The 21542-nt window shown below is 39.0% G+C and overlaps 1 protein-coding gene across 6 annotated transcripts in view; it reads right to left on the reverse strand.

The window, feature by feature from the left end:
* The window catches only part of FTCDNL1 (formiminotransferase cyclodeaminase N-terminal like), a 187319-nt gene that overhangs the window by 112757 nt on the left and 53020 nt on the right, over nt 1-21542 (reverse strand). Inside the window, exon 6 of one of the 6 annotated variants that reach the window (XM_024355010.3) lies at nt 16914-19069. The exons of the other annotated variants lie outside the window; for them this stretch is intronic. Within the exon in view, the coding sequence (XP_024210778.1) occupies nt 19020-19069 (50 nt within the window). The 3' untranslated portion in view covers nt 16914-19019. Of the gene's footprint in view, nt 1-16913; nt 19070-21542 lie in introns of those variants that run through there. 6 annotated transcript variants of the gene reach the window in all.

Raw genomic sequence — 21542 nt, forward strand, 5'->3', positions numbered from 1 at the left:
AAAACTAAAGGTGTGGTAGACACTCTGTAGATAGAGGGTGGACCCCACCCAAACTGGGGTTCAGATATTAAGACTGATGATTCCACACACAACACTAAAAAGGTACAGGAAAGTTTGTTAATCACTGTATTAGTATACTCCAGAGAAACAGAATGAATAGGATGTGTGTGTATGATTACATATTCCCTATATATACACACACACATATATGTGTCTATGTATACGTATGTATAGACACATATACATGTGTAATATATGTGTACGTATATATATATACATACACACACACACAGATGTGTGTATATGTGTGTGTGTGTGTGTGTGTGTGTGTATTGAGGCCAGGTACAGTGGCTCACCCCTGTAATCCCAGCACTTTGGGAGGCCGAGGCAGGTGGATCACCAGAGGTCAGGAGTTCGAGACTAGCCTGGCCAACATGGTGAAACCCCGTCTCCACTAAAAATACAAAAATTAGCCAGGTGCAGTGGCATGCCCCTGTAATCCCAGCTATGTGGGAGGCTGAGGCAGGAGAATCTCTTGAACCTGGGAGGCGGAGATTGTAGCAAGCCGAGATCGCGTTGCTGTACTCCAGCCTGGGTGACAGAGCAAGACTCTGTCTCCAAAAAAAAAAAAAAAGAAAGAAAGAAAGAAAAGAAATTAGCTTGCAGAATTGTGGAAGCTAGAAAATCCAAACTCTGCAGGGTCAACCAGTAGGCTGGAGACCCAGTGAAGAGTTGATGCTGCAGCTCAAATCTGAAAGTGGTTTGTTAGCAGAATTTTCTTTTCTCTAAGGGAAGTCAGTCTTTTTCTATTAAAGTCTTCAACTGACTGGATGAGGCCCACGCAAACTATGGAGGGTCCTCTGCTTTACTTAAAGTTGGCCGATGTAAATATTAATCTCATCATAAGAATACCTTCACAGAAACAATTAGAAGAATGTTTGACCAAATATCTGGATATTATGGCCAAGCCGACACATAAAATTAACCATCACATTCACATAATGAGGCTTTCTGTGGGGAAAAGGGTGACTCTAAAGCACGCCCAAAAATGGTTTGAGAGAGCTTGGGAAAGAGGCTGCTTAGGGATTTTTGGCTGACAAGGGGGTGGAACGTTCCCACTCAGGGCAGAGGTTCATGTGGCCTGAACCTCCCTCCAGCGCCAAAGGAGGGAGCATGCAGGCTTTCTTATCCTGCATGTCTAAATGTGGGGCACAAGGGCAAGAAGAAGGGGTGCAGCTTAAAAGATATCAAAAAATAGAATCAGGCTCTGTTTCAAAAGAAAATGTAGATTTCACTCCATTTAATGAATTAAAAAATATAATGATAGAAGTAGAGAACCAAGAGGAAGAAACATTAACCAAAGTAGGTTTGACCACAGACACCTGCCACTTAAACAGGCGGTCCAAAACATTCAATCTGTAATCCAAAACAGGAAGTCTGGTCCCAGTTGAAGCTATCACCATACACAAAGAATAATAATTTAGGAGATCACAACCAGCAAGCAAAATGTGGCCAGCTGATACATATTTAGGTCTGGAGAGGAACTAGGCATTATCTCACTAACACCTCAATGATTCTTGTTCTCTCCCTCCTGAAAGCACGTTTGAAGGAGCAAACACCTAAAAGCCAGTATATTTCTAGGTACTGAGGAATAAAAAACTGGGAACATGGTAGAAACACAGAAAAATGGTGACAATCTCTACTCAGTGGGATTACGCAGAAATCCCTGAAGTCATCTATTTTGCAGAGAACACATTCCTTAAGGTAAAATACAAATGCTGAAATTCAGTGCCCACCATTCCAAGGGTCTAAGGGCACCTGCGAGCACTTTCGGCCCCTTTAAGCCATTAGGAGACTTTAATTCCTCCTTCTAGGGAGCCAGCAGGGTGGTGAGCTCAACAAGTCTATAAATTAAGCCATGAGTCCTATTTTCCCAGCAAAGCAAGTTTAGAATGTACCATATAATTCTGCAGACTTGACATACCTCCATTAAAGGGTATGCCCACTGAGTGTGGGATTACAAAAAGAAATTACAGATTTTCTAATAAATGCCTCAAACTGCCAAGAGAATGTGGTTCTCAGGATATTTTTTCCCTTTGTGGCTGAAAATAAACATGTTCATTGCTTTATAGTTTCCTGAAATGATGACATTCTAGTATAATTGCAAATTCTTGTGACAGGCAAAGGATATTTACTGACTGTAATGCTCTATAAAGCGCATGAGTAATAAATAGCTCAGGGAAGCCTTTCTCAGTAGACATGAGTACCAAATAAGTAATCACAAGAACTTTCTTGGTAAGGAGGAACACTCAGTCGTATCTTTTTCCATCAGATTATAATTGATAGATTTGCTCGGTCTTAAAATGTACCTCTCCAAGTTCTGAAATGCAAAAATTGGAGGTAAAATAAAGGCTTAAAAGTCCTGTTTTCCTTATTATGTAAGTAAAGAGAAATCCAAATGAAATATCCACTACTATATTCAAACTATACACAGACAATATTTCCTATAAATTGGCTCTATCAGCTGGGCAAAAGACTATTGATATTTGCTCAAGTAAAATTTTAATTAGAACTATAAAGTTGAAGTGAAACATATTCTAGAAGAGTTATTCACTGTACCAAGGAAGCTAAACTTCCCAAATTTACTGGACCAATTGTGTAAGTGTCCTTGCCAGTTACCTAGACCTGACAATTATTTCATACAGAAGATCAGCACACAAACTAATCAGGACACAAACAAGTTATCTCAAGAGCAAATGGGGAAACAGAAAGCAAAATGGAAGACTGAAAATAGGAGAGGATTCTGGGAACACAGTGACCTGAATGCAGCTCCCCCTCCACCTTCCACATGTGCACTCATGATTTCAATCCATCTGCCTCTCTTGAACCAAAGGGCTCCCCTACACTCTTAGAGGAGAGAACCCCTGCAAAAAAGCGATGTGCCTCCAGGGATTGCACCAATCTTGGAGAGCAATGTCAGGGGTTCTGGAGCAAGGACATAAGGACAATCAAACCTGGAAAACCATGGCCCAGTGTGGTTTGTGTACCCCAGGTAGGGGCAGGGAACTGTGGTGATAAGGGTGACATCAGCCTCCAGCAAATGTGCTTGAGATGGAGATGGTGACGTCAGTCCTAAGTGTATGGGGTTGTCCTCACTCCTAGGAGGAGCTCAACAGCCAGACTGTATCCTCCTTGACTCTGAAAGAACAAACATGCAAGACAACTGAGGGCTTCTTCCAGGGGGCTCAGCAGAGGACCACAGCCTGCAAAATGAGACACTTTGCTTTCACTACCTGCAAAAGTACCACCTCTTATCACGTGCCGACAGCTAGCCCTGATGAAATAAAAAGCAAGAAACATAGCAATCCATGGAGTTCCCTGGAGAATAGACTGGTTAAGATTGGTGTGCAGGAGGTGCTCTCCGGAGTGCCTGTCAAGTGAAGGAAGCGGGACTGGACAGAGAAACTGAACTAGGATGCAGCCACAGCAAAGACCTTATCCAGCTCTACAGGGACCTCTGGAGCCTGGATGGCCCACCTCGCTAGGATAGGGCAGGGGGCTGCTGGGCCCTTATATCCCTGAGTCCACCATTAGATGCTGCCTTCCTCACAGAAGAAATTGACCAAGGGCAAATCCTGAGGAGGGACTCTGTTAAGAGCTGTGTTCTGCCAGCACTCCCAGCAGACTGTGGAATGACTCCTGCTGATGGGAATCTGGCAGCACCCCACACCTCAGTCCACTCTTAGGCCATTCACCCCCATGTGCTTCATGTAACAAGTTCTGGGATCAGTTTCTTCAGGATTCTCACTGGTCTCTTCCTGAAAAAAAATTAAAGATGAAAACTAGAGGGATGAATTGCCACGCTTCTCTTCCTGCTTCTGCAGCTGGTCTCAAAACCAGCCCATCTCTTCCTCTATTACCTAATCCAGGTTCCCTTTGTCCCTAGGTAGCACTTCCGCTGATCTAGACAGCTTGGCAAAGTAGCGCACACCCTCATTTTTGGGGTTCTGAGCCCTAGCTTAGGGCATGGCTGCTGCACTTGTCTATTTGATATCACAAGCGGGCAGGGGAATACCAAGAGATGCCACAGCAAATTGTCTTGTTGCCAAATACATTCTCCACTGTCACCATTAAGTACCAGCTCCTCTGCCCTTTCCTGGTGTGACCAGGATCAAATGTGCCTGCCAGAAGAGTCACTTCTTTCTGTGCCTGCTGTTCTCTTGTGTCCCCTCATGGAAGTGCTCTTCCTCTAGGGAACCAAGGTGTCTAACCCATACTGCCTAGAATTATAGAGACAGGAAGCACACAATCTCTGCCACAATGTACTCTATTCACATGCCCATTGTGCCAGCACCGAGTGACTGATGTCAGAGGCTGGTTGATGACTTTCTCCTTCCACACAGATGTTCATATGATATTCAAGGCTCTCTTACTTCACGTCCGCTCCCACAGGTCCATCATGTCTCTTACTCAGACCTCCTTGTCTTTGGTTATCCAGTATTTCTCCCTCCAGGCATTTGACCAAACAGCCAGGATATAAACCATTACCTATATGTACATATTTATTCTTCTCTAAGGCGAAATTCTCAAGCATGGAATATGCTACCACCAAAATATGAAGCAGCTCCTCAGGCTCTGTGCTTCCTTCCTACTGACAGGAGGTATATGATGTAATAACATTTCCTTTACCTTGGAGGTCATCTTCCAGACCACAGAAGCCCTATAAAACTTACTAATTTAATGGGCTCCTGAATCATCTATAGGCATTATTTCCACTTTCTGGAGCCTTGAACCTACTTGGTGCTTCTCTTTCATCCAATCCAATTAGCACAATGTCATAATAGACTGACACAATAGACCAGTAAGACATTCTGTAGAATATCTAGGCAGTTCATATCTCTTTAGAACTACAGAATGGCAGGGGGTGGGAAAGTTAATATAGCCCTAGGGAAAAACCATACATTCTCTTGTTCACTCCAGAGCATGTGAGCTATGTCTGATTCTCTTTCCTGTGGAAGGAGATAGAATAGAATACATATTTGGCAGACAAAATGTCACATACCATGTTTGTGAGGTATTGTTTTTTTTTCTTGTTTTTTGTTTGTTTGTTTGTTTTGAGAAGGAGTCTCACTCTGTCGCCCAGGCTAGCATGCAGTGGCACCATCTCAGCTCACTGCAAGCTCCGCCTCCCAGGTTCACACCATTCTCCTGCCTCAGCCTCCCGAGTAGCTGGGACTACAGGTGCCCGCCACTACACCCGGCTAATTTCTTTTTTGTATTTTTAGTAGAGACGGGGTTCCACCATGTTAGCCAGGATGGTCTCGATCTCCTGACCTCATGATCCTGCTGCCTCAGCCTCCCAAAGTGCTGGAATTACAGGCATGAGCCACTGTGCCAGGCCTTTGTGAGGTGTCATTAATTTGCTCTACCAAAGACAGCACAACTGGCACAAGAGCTACAACTGGGGCCACTATTTGTGAATTTGTGATAGTTCACTCTCATGCTCCAGGATCCATTTGGATTTTTCAGGAGGCTGACTACTGAATTAGAGATATGATTTCCTTACTTCTTCAATGTCTGTCACACTTGGGCAAAATGGTATTTTTAATCTACTTTACTGAGGAATAATTTACATACAATAAAATGCACTCATTTTGAGTGCATAGTTTGATGACTTTTTGACAAACGTATGAATCAATGTAATCAGTACCACCGCAATCAAAATATAGAACATTTCCATCACCCCACTATGTTCTTTTGTGACCCTTTTCAATTTACTATTTTGATTGAGGGGGAAAGTTTCAAAGGATTCCACATAGCTTCTCTACTGGGAAGGTTCTTAACCTACAGTCCTGAGATTCAATGTGGGAGTTCTACTAACTGGCAGTTATGTCCACTGCAATAATATACTGAGGGACTAGAGAGATGCTCACCCAGTGGGTTTGTGGGACTGGTGGACCTGAACCAGAACTCTTCCATTTCTCACCTGGTCTCCACGTATCCTCCTAAGAGGGGGCCATGTTAAAACAGCAAGTTTCAATCTCAGTTTCTAGCTCATTACTTCTATTCAATAGTCTTCAAAATGTCTGGGACTTCCTCTTCCATCATTGTTTCATAACTGTATACTATAGTCATTCACGATTTTGCAGGGTCCTTCATCCTTCAGATCCAGCCACTCCTTCAGTTAGTGGCTTCCATGTCTAAAAACTTGGTTCTATAAATTAAACAAAGGACTATGATTTTTTGGGGGTGGTCATCCTTAACATATTGTCAACCATTCTTGACTTCTTTTGATTGTATAAAATAAGCAACCCTCTTGCTGACTGCCCATCTCTACAGATTTCTGTAGGTTTGGCACTCTTGGATATCACTTTGACTTGCTACTCATGATGATAATGGTGCCTGCTCTGCATTCTATCATACAGGGCCATCGGGGAGCCTGGTTCTGAAGCAGCATTGCCTACTGTCAGCCCTAGACAATAGAAGACGCCACTAAGCTTTACTGCAAGGCCATGGCCTGTTACCAGTACTTTTCTCATTATACAATAAACAAGTATTCTTCAAGCCCACATAACATAGTTGGCTGGTGAGTTTTCTGGCCCTATGTAGAATATCTACTTTAGTATGCCTACATCTCTGAGTCTTTTTTGTTGTTGTTAAAGCCAGTCAAATTTAGCAGTGGGGGGTTGTATACCTACTCTAATGACACCAATGTTAATAAGTTCTCGTATACATCTTTGGGTCTTTTGATCCACCCTTCAATTATTGGCCATCATAATTCTAATATTTCAATGTTACATGGTATGGGCCATCATTATCTCCAAGCTTCCTAGAGCTTAGGTATTAGCACCATCTTCTGGGACCCTGTCAGGGTTTTAAATCCTTTATATCAGAACAGTGCTCATATCAATAAATTCTCCCTTATCCAGATTTATGTTCCACCTTCATCACACCAGCACTTTCAGGCTCCTGTCCCATACAGCCTCTCCTGGCTCCTGCCTACCCATGTTAGGTGGGTCCAGCAGCACCTTCAGGACACAATTCTCCTCCTCCCTCAGCAAGCCCAGCACTTCTCTAGACACATTACATTGTTCATCATGTGAGTTACTGGTCTAAAGCCATGCAGCCAGGTGTGGTACCTTCTGAGTGGGGTCTTTCTGTGCTGAAAAAAAAAAAACAAAAAGGATTTTGTATCATGTTCAACCATGCTACAATGCTAGCTTTTGATGGGGAGGAGTGATCCCAGAGACTTCAGAGGAATTTGGGGATTCAAGATTCAAGATGATAAGTGCATCATTCCACATGTCCCTACTTCAAGTCTCAGGTTCCCATTCCCAAATGAGGCCCTAACCTCAGGGTAGCCAACCTCTTAGGGTTGAAAATTTAATCTTCCTTCATGGCTCACTACCCTTATAATTAAGTTTGGGACCTGAACCTCAGCTTTTTCTACCCTCCATTTACAGGAGATGAAAGAGTCTTTATATGCTACCAAGTAGGACTTCTTGGTGATTATCCCCAAACTTGTCTCGCTCCAATGTATTAAAGACTCCCAGCAACAGCAATCTGATTCCAAAGTCCTTGTAATTACTACACTCAAATGCCTGAGATACTCCTCCAGCAGGGCATTCTGGTCTACCTATGTGTAATCCCTCCTCAGCACCAGGTAAAGATTAGGAATTGCACCAAGACTGTATGACAGGGGCTCTCAGTGCTCTATCTCACACCAATGATGGGGGTCCTTGCTGCCAACCTGTGCCATGGGATTCAGCTCTAAAATCCCTGTTGTAGATCGTGTTCCTTGGAAAACAGACTCTGAGGCTCTGAGATTTGCATGCCAGAGGTTTATTGGGGAGGACTCTCAAAAACAATACCTGTCGGGGTGAGGGAAGCAGGATTGGGCAGAGGGAGAACTTTCAGTGCCATGTATTTGCTATGAAGGCCTCAGTCATCTCACTGGGAGCTGTTGGAGCTGGGACTCTCCCTCAGACTTGCCCCAATTGAGGCGGGACTTTGTACCATACATCAGCCAGTCATTGATGTGGGCTCTCCCCAGGGAGGAAGTGTGGCCTGGGTAAGGCAACTCTCCGGCTGGCGACAGTTCCTGGGGAGAAACTCATCTGTGAGTTATCAGCAACTAACTCTTCCAGGAGTTGGGGAAACAGGGGCTTCTAGAAAAGTGGCCTAAGGATAGCCTACAGCATTCAAGACTCCATCAAAGTGGGATTTGTAGACTGAGAACACTTAAAACACACAGAACACATGCCCAGTTAACTCAAATTGCTGGGGAAGTTTGAGATTCATTTGAACAAAAATAGTAAGAGTATTTAATTCTATTCCCCTGAAACTAAAAATTAGGATTTCCCAACTATATAATGAAGTTAACAAGGTTTGTTGCTCACCCCGTTTGCTCTTTCATCTTCCCTAACTTGAGTTATCTGTTCTGCTTTATTGACTGTTTGGTTAGACATATTCTTGAGTGTTTTCATGATCTCATACATGGGGGATATGAAATGTCATATATCATCATATACCTTTCTTTCTGTCAGGGTCTCTAAACTCTTCCAAATTCCTTTTTTTTTTTTTTTTTTTTGAGACAGAATCTCACTCTGTCGCCCAGGCCAGAGTGCAGTGGTGCGATCTCAGCTCACTGTGAGCTCCACCTCCCAGGTTCACGCCATTCTCCTGCCTCAGCCTCTCCGAGTAGCTGGGACTACAGGTGCCCGCCACCACTCCCAGCTAATTTTTTGTATTTTTTGTAGAGACGGGGTTTCACCATGGTCTCGATCTCCTGACCTCATGATCCTCCTGCCTCGGCCTCCCAAAGTTCTGGGATTACAAGCGTGAGCCACCGCGCCCGGCCAACTCTTCCAAATTCTTAAGTTGTAGTCCTTTTTACTTGTAACCTGTAGATATTATTTCAAAATACATTTTTATTAAGTTTTAGTTATTATTGGCAGCAATTCACATGATTGAATTTTTTTGTCTTTTAGAGACAGGGTCTCTGTTGCCCAGGTTAGTCTCAAACTCCAGAGCTCAAGTGATCCTCTCACCTCAGCCTCCCAAGTACAGGTCCTCCCTGAGGCTACAGGTGTGCACCACCATGCCTGGCTCACTTGACTGAGTTTAATGTTGTTTAGTCACCAACAGAACAATGATGTCCTAAACCAGTGGTCCCCAAATTTTTGGCACCAGGGACCAGTTTCGTGGAAGACAATTTTTCCATGGATGGCAGATGGCAGGGGGGATGGTTTCAGGATGAAACTGTTAGTTAGATTCTCATAGGAGCACACAGCCTATATCCCCTACATGTGCAGTTCACAATAGAGTTCGTGCTCCTATTAGAACCTAATGCTGCCGCTGCTCTAACAGAAAGTGGAGCTCAGGCGGTAATGCTCGGCTTGCCCTCCTGCTGCTCACCTCCTGCTGTGCGGCCCAGTTCCTAACAGGCCACGGACCAGTACCTGTCTGTGGTCTGGCAATTGAGGACCCCCGTCCTAAACAACTTTGTGTTCACCCTGATTGTGGAGTTGTGTAGTGACCACAGGCATGAACACTGTCTGGGCTACCTCCAGCCCTGTTTATATATATATATATATATATACATACATACACACACATAATGGGGACTTCAGAACTTTAAAAAGGGGTGTCACTTAGCCCAGGTTGCCACATCACTTGACTGAGGTTTACATTTCTTTGGCTTTTAAGGTATTTGCATGTTTTTCCTGCCTAGCCCTTACTAAAAACCTTTGAACTTGATCGAATTCCACTTTCTTTTCATATTTTTTCTTATTTAGGAGTGACACAATTACTTCAGATATTAAAATGATGTCTAACTGGATTCTGAGTATCACACAAGACTGAGTCCACTGTTACAATTTCTAAATGGTCCTTCCTATGACACCTATTTAACATACATTTACCATATTTCATCAAATTTACAGTACATATTTTTTCATATTTTAGTGTCTTGAGATCAGGGTGAGTCTTCAAATTGCTGTTAGCCGGCGGTCAGTGTTGAAACACTAGCACTGCCTGCACATTGTATTAATTTTCTATGGCAACTTGCTGTGACAAGTTGCTACCAACATAATGCCTGGAACCACACAAATTTGTTATCTTACAATTCTGGGATTCAAAAGTCTGAAGTGGGTATCACTGGGTGAAAATCAAGGTGTCACCTGGGCTCCATTCCTCTATGGTTCTAGGGGAGTTCTAGGGAAGAATCTGTTTCCTTGCCTTTTTCAGCTTTTAGAGGCTGCCCTCTTTCCCTGGCTTATGGCCTCTGCTAGCTTCAAAGTCGGCAGCAGCATCTGGATTCTTCTCACATTGCATCACTCTGACCTCCTTTACTGTCTCCCTCTTCTGCATTTAAGGACCTTGTGATTCCTTTGGCCCACTCAGATATCAAGGATAATCTTAATATTTTAAGGTTGGCCGATTGGCAACCTTAATTTTCTTTCCTTTTTTTTTTTTTTTGAGATAGAATCTCGCTCTGTCACCCAGGCTGGAGTGCAAATGGCATGATCTTGGCTCACTGCAACCTTCACCTTCCAGGTTCAAGCGATTCTCCTGACTCAGCTTCCTGAGTAGCTGGGATAACAGGCGCACACCACCATGCCCAGCTAATTTCTTGTATTTTTAGTAGAGATGGGGTTTCACCATGATGGCCAGGCTGGTCTCGAACTCCTGGGCTCAAGTTATCCACTTGCCTTGACCTCCCAAAATGCTGGGATTACAGGCATGAGCCACCACTCCAAGCCTTGGCAACCTTAATTTTCTATCCCACGTAGCCTAATATATTCACAGGTTCTCGGGATTAAGACATTGAGACTTTTTGGGGAGGGACAATATTCTACCTACCACATACATGCAATATAAAAACTTGCAGAACTCGTGTCAGAGGTTTGAAAGAAAATCTCAGAGACAAGAGAGAAGCATTCTTTGAAAATATTCTACATTGCCACAGCTCTTTGTGTCACAGACGATGACATTATATGGGGGAAAAAAATACAAATGTCAACTATATGACTTGCAATATTTTGACTGTAATTCTAGAGTCCATGGCATCTTAGATTGAAGGAAACAGAGTATAAATTCACAGATAGTCAATTTTAATATTTTATATTTAAGTAAAAATATAAAATACATAAATGTATATGAACACGTACTTTTCCGAGGACATAATTTTGTTCTGCATCCCTGTGGTGATGGTGTCATTAGCACTAAATGCAAAATTGGAATTGTAAGCACTGCAGATTTGTATTCCATGCAGAAACTGGATTTCTGCATTTAAAATAATAACCAAAACATGAAAAGGCAATGTGAATATGAGCTTGCAGATAAGGCTTATAAGAGTAGAATTAAGGGCTAAGATGCTATAAGAAAAAGAACATAAACAATATTAGAAGATGAAAGCTTATTTTTCTTTCACAAAGTAGTGCTTAAGTGAGCAGTCCTGATAAAGATGCCGTTTTTTCCATATGGCTATTCAGGGACCAGGTCCTTTCTATCTTGTTGGTCTGCCCTCCCCAAAGGCATCTGTGCCCTTGGCATGAAGCAGGGGCTGGCATATCTGCATTCTAGCTGAAAGAGAGGGAAGAAGACAAATTCTAGGGGAATATTTTTTAGTAGATATTTTAGCACAGCATATTCTATGATCACAGCAGAATAAAATTACAAGTAAATAATAAAAGGGTCGCCAAAATGATCTCAACAACTTGGAAATTTAAAAGCACTCTCTTAAATAAGCCTGAAGTAAATCCTGAGAATAAAATAGAAAGAGAAATTAGGAACTGTTTGGATAATAAATCCTATAAGATATAGCAAGATCTTTGCAGAGAAAAATTTATTGTTTGCTATTACAAAAAAAGGGCTAAAAATTAAAGAATTAAATATTCCCTCTTTAAAATTAGGATAATAAACACAAAATAAACTTAAAGAAACTAGGAAGAATTAATAATAATAAAAGGTGAAATTAATAAAATAGACCCCCAAGTCTGAAAGAATAAACAAATTATAAACAGTTCCTCCTTTGAAAAGATTATAAAATGATGTTTAAAAAAAAAAGACTCACAAGCCTGATTAAAGATAAAGGAGAGATCCTAAAAATAAGAGCAATAGGATGTATAACAGATACAGACAGAGAAGAGATTAAAAATTATGAGAATTCTCTGTGTAACTCTATGGAAAACAAATTTGAAAATCTAGAATAAATGGATAATTTCATAGCTGAATATAAGTCACCAAAATTACCCAAATGAAAACTTGAATATGGAAATTACCATAGAAGAAAGCTATCATTACGAAAAAAAAAAAGAAGTCACTAGGGCAATTTTATCCAATCTTCAAACTGTTATGGTTGTAAACTTACTTAAATTATTCCAGACTCTAGAAAAAAAGTGAAAGTTCTTGAATTTATTTTATATTACAGCAATTACACCAAAACCTATGAAAGATGGTAACACAAAAATGAAAAAACAAGCCACAGATTAATCTTACAGTGAATATACTACAAATACTAAGCAAAACATCAGCAAAATCCCAAAGGAGTAATATGATATAACCAAGAGTAGTTTATTTCGGGAATGCAAGACGGTTTAATGGTAACAAATACCTCAACATAATCCCTTACATCAATACATTAAGGGAGAAGAATTATTGAAAATGTTAATAAATGCCAAGATGTTATTTGATATAATTCAGTAGTCATCTCTATTTTAAAAACTTTAAAAATAATAGTAACAGAAGAACACAACTTATAACACAGAATATTTATGAAAAAGCAAGCACATGTATTTTCCTAAATGGTAAACCATCACAACCATCTTAATTAAAATTAGGAACTTAGCAAGTAGGCCCAGTATCTTCATTACTATTTAATATTATCTCTGATTTTTGGAGAAAATTAAATAGCTTGCATAAGAATTGGAAATGAAGATACAAAATTACTTCTTTTCATTGGTAACATGAATCCATGCCCAGGAAGCCCACAAGAAATTCAAGTTTAAAAAATAAAAACCTTTAGAATAAATAAAATTGACAAGGTAGCTGGATATAAGATAAATATCTAAATATCAATATATTTTCTGCACAGAAGTACTTAGAGATAGAAAACAGGAAAATATTATATTTACAGTAGCAACAAATAAAATACTTGGAATAAAGTTTCCAAGAAAGATACAGGACCTACATAAAGAGGATGGTAACTCTACTGAAGACATAAAATAAGGTCTGGCAAGTGGAAGGATATACCAGGTTGTTGGCTGGAATACTTAATTTTATTTAAAAATATCAGTTATATAAATGTAATGTCATTTTGATTAGAATTTTGACAAGGTTTCTGCTTTTATGAAAGCAACGAGGGTGGGAAGAGAAAGAATTAGATAATTTTATACTAAAACACTTTTGAAAGACTATGTAAAAAATTAAAATTTCTATATAGCATAAGACACTTGAAAGGCGAAAGAGACACAGTGGCTATAAGAAAAAAAAATGCGGCTGGGCGTGGTGACTCATGCCTGTAATCCCAGCACTTTGGAAGGTCAAGGTGGGCAGATCACCTGAGGTCGGGAGTTCGAGAACAGCCTGGCCAACATGGTGAAACCCTGTGTCTACTGAAAATACAAAAATTAGCTGGGCATAGTGGTGTGTGCCTATAGTCCCAGCTACTCGGGAGGCTGAGGCAGGAGAATCGCTTGAACCTGGGAGGCGGAGGTTGCAGTGAGCCAAGATCGTGCCACTGCACTCCAGCTTGGGTGACAGAGCGAGACTCTGTCTCAAAAAAAAAAAAAAAGTGTCAGAGTTGATATACAAAGGGGTATCTTTGTAATATACAAACAGATCTCACAATTTGATAAGAAAAGGATAAAAATCAAATAAAAATCAAATAAATGCCTATTCAAATATATGAATAGGCAATTCTTAAATAAATACATTTTTTTTGACAAACATATTCTTTAAACATATCCACATTGTCAACCAGCAAATTCACTAATAGTTAGGAAACTGCAAATTAAAGTAACAATGAAATTTTACTTTACACTTAATTGAGTGGCAAAAATTAGAGAATCATATTTAATTACTACTGCTGGCAGACACATGGGATAAAGATACAAATACTGCTAGGTATAAATTTGATGTGTTACAGCTCTTTCAAAAGGTAATTTCAATTTCTGTGAAAATTTAAAATATATAATATACTCTTTAACGCTGCAATCTCAACTTCTTAAAACCTATCCCAGAGACATAAAAACACCACTGGCAAGTGTGGGCATAGGTATTGTGATATTTATTAAAGCATTATTCATAGAACAAAAAATGGAAGCAAAGTGATTAAATTATGACGCATTTACAACATGAAACATTAAGAAGCCATTAAAAGGAATAAACAGGAACTATTACGTATCAGTTAATTCAGAACTATTTCCATGAAATCCTGCTTATAAAAATTCTGCTTTATTTTTGTACATGCATATATAGGTCTGTATATAATTGTATGAAAATAGAGGAAAAAATTTAAAAGATATCATTTGTCAACATGGGTCACTGAGAGGGGGAAGAAAAGGGAGAAAAAAGAGATCTGGGAACCCAGCAAAAAGAGAAAGGAAAAAGTAACATTTTACTTGAAGAATGTGTAATATAATCAAATTATACATTTAAGTAAAGTTATAAACCTGTATGTGTGTATACAGTTTTTTAAAAATAGAAAAATTTTAACGTCAACTATTAGATTATGATTTAAAAAGCACGCAACTGAATTAAGACCCAGGGGAAAGACAACATCATAAAGCACTACAATTTAGTCACTATGGTAACTTGCAAAGTATTTTTGCAGAGCTGTTCTCACAGCTCCCACATGTACAATCAAAACAAATATGCTAAACACTAAAATTTAAAGAGAATTGGTCATTTTATGTGTTGTATTAACACATTTAATAGTGTCATTGTACATAATATAAAATTTATGTTAAATCCATATAATGTTATGCAGTCAAGGCCATCTATTTTTGTTTACTTTGATAACTGTGTTTCCAAAGGACTAATAGTATAAAGAAAAATTTTTGATGGTGCAGTACAAAGTGATGAGAGAGACTACAAGCAAATATAATGTGCCCCATTCAAATATATATATATGCATATGTGTATATACCTATTTGTATATACTACCGCTATAGTATATACATTTGTATATAGTATCACCTTTTATAAATTATTTACATGAGCTAATTTCCATAACAGTACTAAAAGAATTAGCTACGTTACCCCCTTCAGAAGAAAATAATATGTAAATAAATAATATAGCATATTTACCACTATGAATTTTGCCTTTTCCTCCGTTTTGCCTTATCCATTCAATTTTACGTGTAAAAAAAAAAAATCACAGTAAATTTTGCTGAAAAGAAAAAGCAAATGGTGGGAGATGAAATTTTGAAAAAATTATTTTTCTATCACTCTTAATGATTCAAATTTCACAAATATTTGAAATACGAAGCCCCAAAGCAATTGTGCAATCAAGTCTCCTAAAGTAGTAGGTGTTTTGGTAAATTTAGAAATAATTGATACTAGATTTTAAAGTACATTGAACGTTACTTCTCACCAGAGATCTCACTTCTATCCAACCAAATCTGCTATACCCTTCCAAAGTCCCTGCCTCATCCTGCTAATATTACATCCTCCTTTGAGGATCCTTCCCTGACTCTGTCCAGCAGAGGACTTTTTGGCTCTTCCCTTCTGTCCTTACCACTGGTACTATACTTAGGGGGTTGTATATTCTTCTCCCTGCTTGGTTGTGAGCAAACAGGGCAAAACCAAAGTCCAGTCATTTCTGTACCTTTCGTGCCTGACTACATACATGCCTACCAACTACCCACTCACACATCACTTATTTCCCATTCTGTGCTCTTGCCCATGTTACCTCAATCTTTAATATTCTCACCCGTCTCGCTAATCTGTGTTTCCTGCAAACCTGACAGTATTTCCCTCTGATGACTTCTTATCTCTACAGTCCACTTATTCCCAGCATAGAGATTTATCTCCTCGTGTCTCTGCACTGCTTCCAATTGCTTTCTAATGACTCCATATGTGCAACCTTTGTATCCAAAGCAAGATCCTAAACAGAAACCGTGGGTGCTATTTTTTTAATTTCCAAATATGCTAGTACCAAACATAAGTAATTTAACCATCAATACTGGTTAAATTAAGGAACATATTTTTCCCCTCTAGATTCTCATTGTATTGTCAAATATGTTATTAATGTATAATTTTCTGATTTCTATTTAATGGATAGATTAGGGAGCATACACACAAAAACAATGACCTCAAAATACTTCTGGGAAAGTGGTGAAATGAGTCTCTCTTCATCTCCCCACAAGGACCCAAGTTCCTTCCTCCTACTAGAAACAGCTCTTGATGCTAATTGCTGCTCTTATACATATGGAATTAACATCTCTAACTGCCTGCAAGTATCTTTATACCCAAAGTTCCCTTAGAAACATAATGAGATGAGTGGAAATGGAAATAATACATGAGATCAGAAAAATAATAAAGTAGGTGAGCTGTGAATAAAGGATAAATAATCCAAGGCATAATTCTTGTCTAGTCCTCAACAGAAACCCTCTGAGAGTTAGTTTCATATTTCCTGAGAATAGATGGAGGAGGGGGGGCATTACTTGAGAAGCAAGTGAAAGAAACATAAAATATATATGACTACCCATCATCAATAAAGAGTCATAATAAGGCTACCAAAACCAAACTGGAGAAAAACAAAGGAATAAAAGCATTTTGAAGTTTGGTGCAGTCCATTTATATAGACATTTTTCCCTTATGAATTTTCACCACAAAATCATCCATTCTTCAAAGCTAACCATGATTTGATCAAGACAATGAAAAATCTAAGATTATTTTTTGACATAGACATTTACATTTTTAAAAAAAGCTGAGTCCCAGTGTAACAATAAATGCATAGCACACATGAGTAAAGAAAATGGCTATCGGATTGATATTCCCCCTTAAACATATGGCATTGACATCAAGAACTCACAACCACCCAGGCCACGACCTAAGACCAGCTGTAATGTGAATCCGCTAAAAAGTAGGGAAAATTCCTGCGTTGCATTAAACTTTAGTTTCTTTCCAGAGCTATTATTTTAACAGATACTCATTATATGTGTACTTCACTTCATTATCATTTTTTTCTCCGCAAGGTTAGTTCAAAGTGTAGGACCAAAACGTTATAGAAAGAGGTGGCATAAAGAGTAAAAGCTGCATTTCTAATTATCCCAGCTGAAGATCACTTTTCCATATGTTGATGTTCAAATGAGTCAGCACCCTAGTGGACTCTGATGTGTCTTAGATGGATAGAAATACTCTAAATTTCATCATTGAAAATACAGATACCTTGAAATTTTATAATTCTGGATGAATAGTAATGGATATTAATCTTATTAATCCTATCTATTTGAGTATAGACTGGTGGAAAATTTAAGAGCCAGAAAATTTTTAATATATTTCCAATGCTCCTGAAAGGAACTGGGTGGTTTTTATTCAAAATAGTAGGCTGGCAATATTTGCATAGAAGAACCAGCATTCCTACACAAAAGTTTAAAAATATAAAAGCATTGTGGCCAAAGCAAATATTTCTCACTTGAAGGAATAATGGAGTGATGGATTATGCGGATCAGTGGCCCAAAGATTCCAAATGTACTAGCTAATAACCACGTTTCTACTTCTCTATGGTACAAAACCTTGCATCTTTCAGTGAATCCAATCAGAGGCTGGTAGCCATTTGTTATTCTGACTTTTCCTGGAGAACAACTCAGCCATTCTCATTAAATTAAGAACATTAACATTTGTCACATTCTGAGGATATTTTAATAATAATGCATCCATGGCCAGGTGCAGTGGCTCATGCCTGTAATCCCAACACTTTGGGAGGCTAAGGCAAGTGGATCACTTGAGTCCAGGAGTTTGAGACCAGCCTGAGCAACATAGTGAAACCTCATGTCTACAAAAAATACAAAAAATTAGCTGGGCATGGTGGCACGCAACTATAGTCCCAGCTACTTGGGAGGGTGAGATGGGAGAATTGCTTGAGCCAGTGAGGCAGAGGTTGCAGTGACCCAAGATCATGCCACTGCACTCCAGTCCAGCCTGGGTGACAGAGTGAGACCCTGTCTCAAGTACTACTATTACTACTACTACTAATAACAATGCATTCACGTTGTTGTCCTCCCAGGCACCTTACCCTCTTGAAGAGGCAACAACATGTAGGGACTTTGGAGTCACACTGACCCAAGGTCAGATTCTGGCTCCATCATTCAAAGCCATGTGGGCCTGAGAAAGTCACTTAACTTCAGTTAAGCATTCGTTTCCCTATTAGAGAAAAGGAAATAATAAAAATTCGACTTGGACTGCTGCAAAATGCCCAACCCAATGCCTGACATACAAGGCACTCAATAAGTGGTAGCTGATAAAATTACTTTTCCAGTATGGCACTGACTGGAGAATAAGAGACCCTTTGACCTGAGTAATCTTGTAATTTGTCTTTTACCCACTTGTTAGGCTAGATCAGACGTGATGGCTGAATACGGGGTGGCTAGAGAGAGGAGTTATTGCAGGTTTCTTCCAGCTGAGCCTCGATATCTCACTTTCCTCCCAATACAAACATGTGGTTCTTTCTTTCTCTCTGCTCAGAGGGCATCTTATTAACGAGGGCTTTCCTGAACACCTTACAAAAACGTCCTCCTTATTCTTCTTTATATTTCTACATGGTACTTACATCATATGAACATTTTTCCATTTCTTTTTATTTGTAAACTGCCTGTCTCCTGCCACTAGAAAGCAAGCTCCCTAAGGGCAGGGGACTTCGTCTTATTCACAGCTCTGTTTCTTATAACCTGAGTGGCACACAGTAGATCAACAAATATTTATTAAATAAGTAATTTTCTCAAAATAATAAACTGTTTCCTGCCAGGCAGTGATCTGGAAACACCAGAAGGCTGGCACTTCTTCCAAAACTCCTAGTGGATCTCATTCAAGGAGCAGGGGGCCCTCTGTGCTGACCTCCAAGCTGAAAATGACAATGGAGATTTTGAGAAATGTTTGTCTTTCTGATCTGTCAATGTACTGTTTATAGCTCATTATCATCCATATTTCCTTTTCTTGTCTCGGTAAATGCTATTATCTCTCTTAATTTCAAGCTCTTAGGTAAAAGCACTATGTCTATAACATTTTCTGCCACCACCAAGTTTTAGATACTTAGTACATGCTGAGGGGTGATGATTTTTGCTATGTGGAAAGGATAGCATGCTCTTAATTTTGGCCTCAGAGACAATCTTTACATTCTATAAATGATATAAAACAGATTGGGAGATACCAACTATGTCTTCTAGAGATATATGTTATTGAAAAAAATACAATAGAACATGCAGAAGTGATTCTGATTTTAAAATTTTAAACAGAATTAAAAACAAGGTTTTACTTTTTTGTTACTGTTGCTTAAAAATTTTGTGCAAGTTTATCACGGTGACAATAAAACAATGAATAATGCCAGAATAGTTCAAGAAAAAGCAGAATTTTACCTGAGTTATTTAGAATAGTTGCTCCAAATTGTTATCTTCCTATGTATCATATTAAGTAATGAACTTTAAAATATTGATAGCCATCAAAATACACACATCCAATGGACTTATCCTCAACTGAAGCATATTTCTCTAGCAAACAGTACCGTCACTGAAGTCAAAAATATGTGAACTGTAATTATAACACTCACAAATTGTATACCACTTTAAATTAACTTTATTGAATTACAATTAAGAGACTATTGACCTTTCAGATGTTGAGTGCACTTGGTTTTAACTTTAAACAATCAACTGTAGGCCAGTCATTTCTTCAAGTCGATGTCCAGATTTTAAAGGATAATTAAAGATTCTGAATCACATACTCATAAGCTGATTAATTGTGACTGACACAGTCCCTGCTGCTAAAGTCTGGATCAATGGCAAATTTACTCATATTACAAAATTTGCTCATGCAGTGGTTTCCTTTTGTTAAGTAGTATCCTTAAAAAAAAAATTCCCATACAATCTACACCAAAATGTCCTTTCTGGCTCAGAAAACAAGTAGTAAATATTCAATAGTCTTTTAAATATGTGTAACCCTTTACAAAGTAAACTGTATTAAGTTGTAGGACTATATGCCTTAAGCCCTCATTGACCAACTCTAAACTGTGAGATCCAAATGTTGGCAGTCAAAAATCTCTCCTTTGCAGCTTCTCAAGGAACTGACCACTAAATAACCCAGAAAAAAAGTAAAACATAAAAGAATCCCACCTTTTATATGATCAAATAGTAGAAACACCACCATAATTACAGCAATAGAGCATTATTGACATGTAGTATGGATGCTTATAAGCGATAGCAATCATTTCTAATGAGAAATACAGTATAATATTGAATAGTTATAAAGATACACTTTCAATTTCATTTTCAATCTATGTTCATTAGCAACAGTGGAGGCTAAATCTTATTTAAGTAGAAATGAATTTCAATATGCAGAATGAATGAATCCATTTATGCAGCAGGTGAAATTCCACGAGATAAACATATATTTATTCTAAGTAAGCAGAAAGCTACATATTACACTGTCTGGGTAGAAATACCTGAAATTTCATGCGTTTGAGTGCCTTAATTCTTTTTTTATTTACAAAAAAGTCACACACCCAAAATGCTATTTTAAAATCAAAGAAATCTGTTCTGAATCTCATTTTACTATTTAATAGAGCAGCTGAAAAATGACTTAAAGATGTGGCCATATGGTGTGAAAATCCAGAATCAAGGAAAGAATGAGATACTGTAAACATGTAAAAAGCAATAAAAGGAGGCAACTCTAAGCTCGGTTAATGAAAAGCTGATGATGGAGACTGTCTTTTATTGATTACATTTGAGGACACTGACTCACTGGTGTTTTCCAAAACATAAATTCTGCATTTCAAGTGTTTGAGAGATTCAGCTAAGTCTCTTTCCCTCAGCCTGGAATTGTTTGCACAGAAAGACTCCATAGAATAAATTACTGAACCTTCCAGCACAGCTCAATTAACTGAATGAAGCTGGGAGAGAAAAGCTCCAATCTGGTAGCCACAGAACAGAACCTGGCATCGTTTTTGCTTAAAGAGTTTACAAGTAGATCATGGGGCATTTAAAAGACAGCCTGAATTTAAGAGTAAAGACAACAGGAAGAGGCATGAGGAGCTCCAACTCACACTTTTTCCCACTGGCGTTTCTGCAGGAAGTAAGTCAGGTGTTTGCATTCTCGAGTCATTTGATGTCTGTCTTTATGAGGAATTCTGGTGTCTCTACCCTCTTTCCCCAGCCTCACACATAAGTTGAGCCAGACTTTCTGTTCCCTAGAAGTTCAGAACAGCATTTTCCTTTAACTGTCCCTTATACATGTAACTCAACTTGATGCAACAGAACCTGAAGTCACTTGATAAATGATTAAACCATCTATACCTAGAGAGTTATCTAGTTCTGACTCAACACCAG

The sequence above is a fragment of the Pan troglodytes genome, chromosome 13 (assembly GCF_028858775.2).
Source record: "Pan troglodytes isolate AG18354 chromosome 13, NHGRI_mPanTro3-v2.0_pri, whole genome shotgun sequence".
Lineage (NCBI taxonomy): Eukaryota > Metazoa > Chordata > Mammalia > Primates > Hominidae > Pan > Pan troglodytes.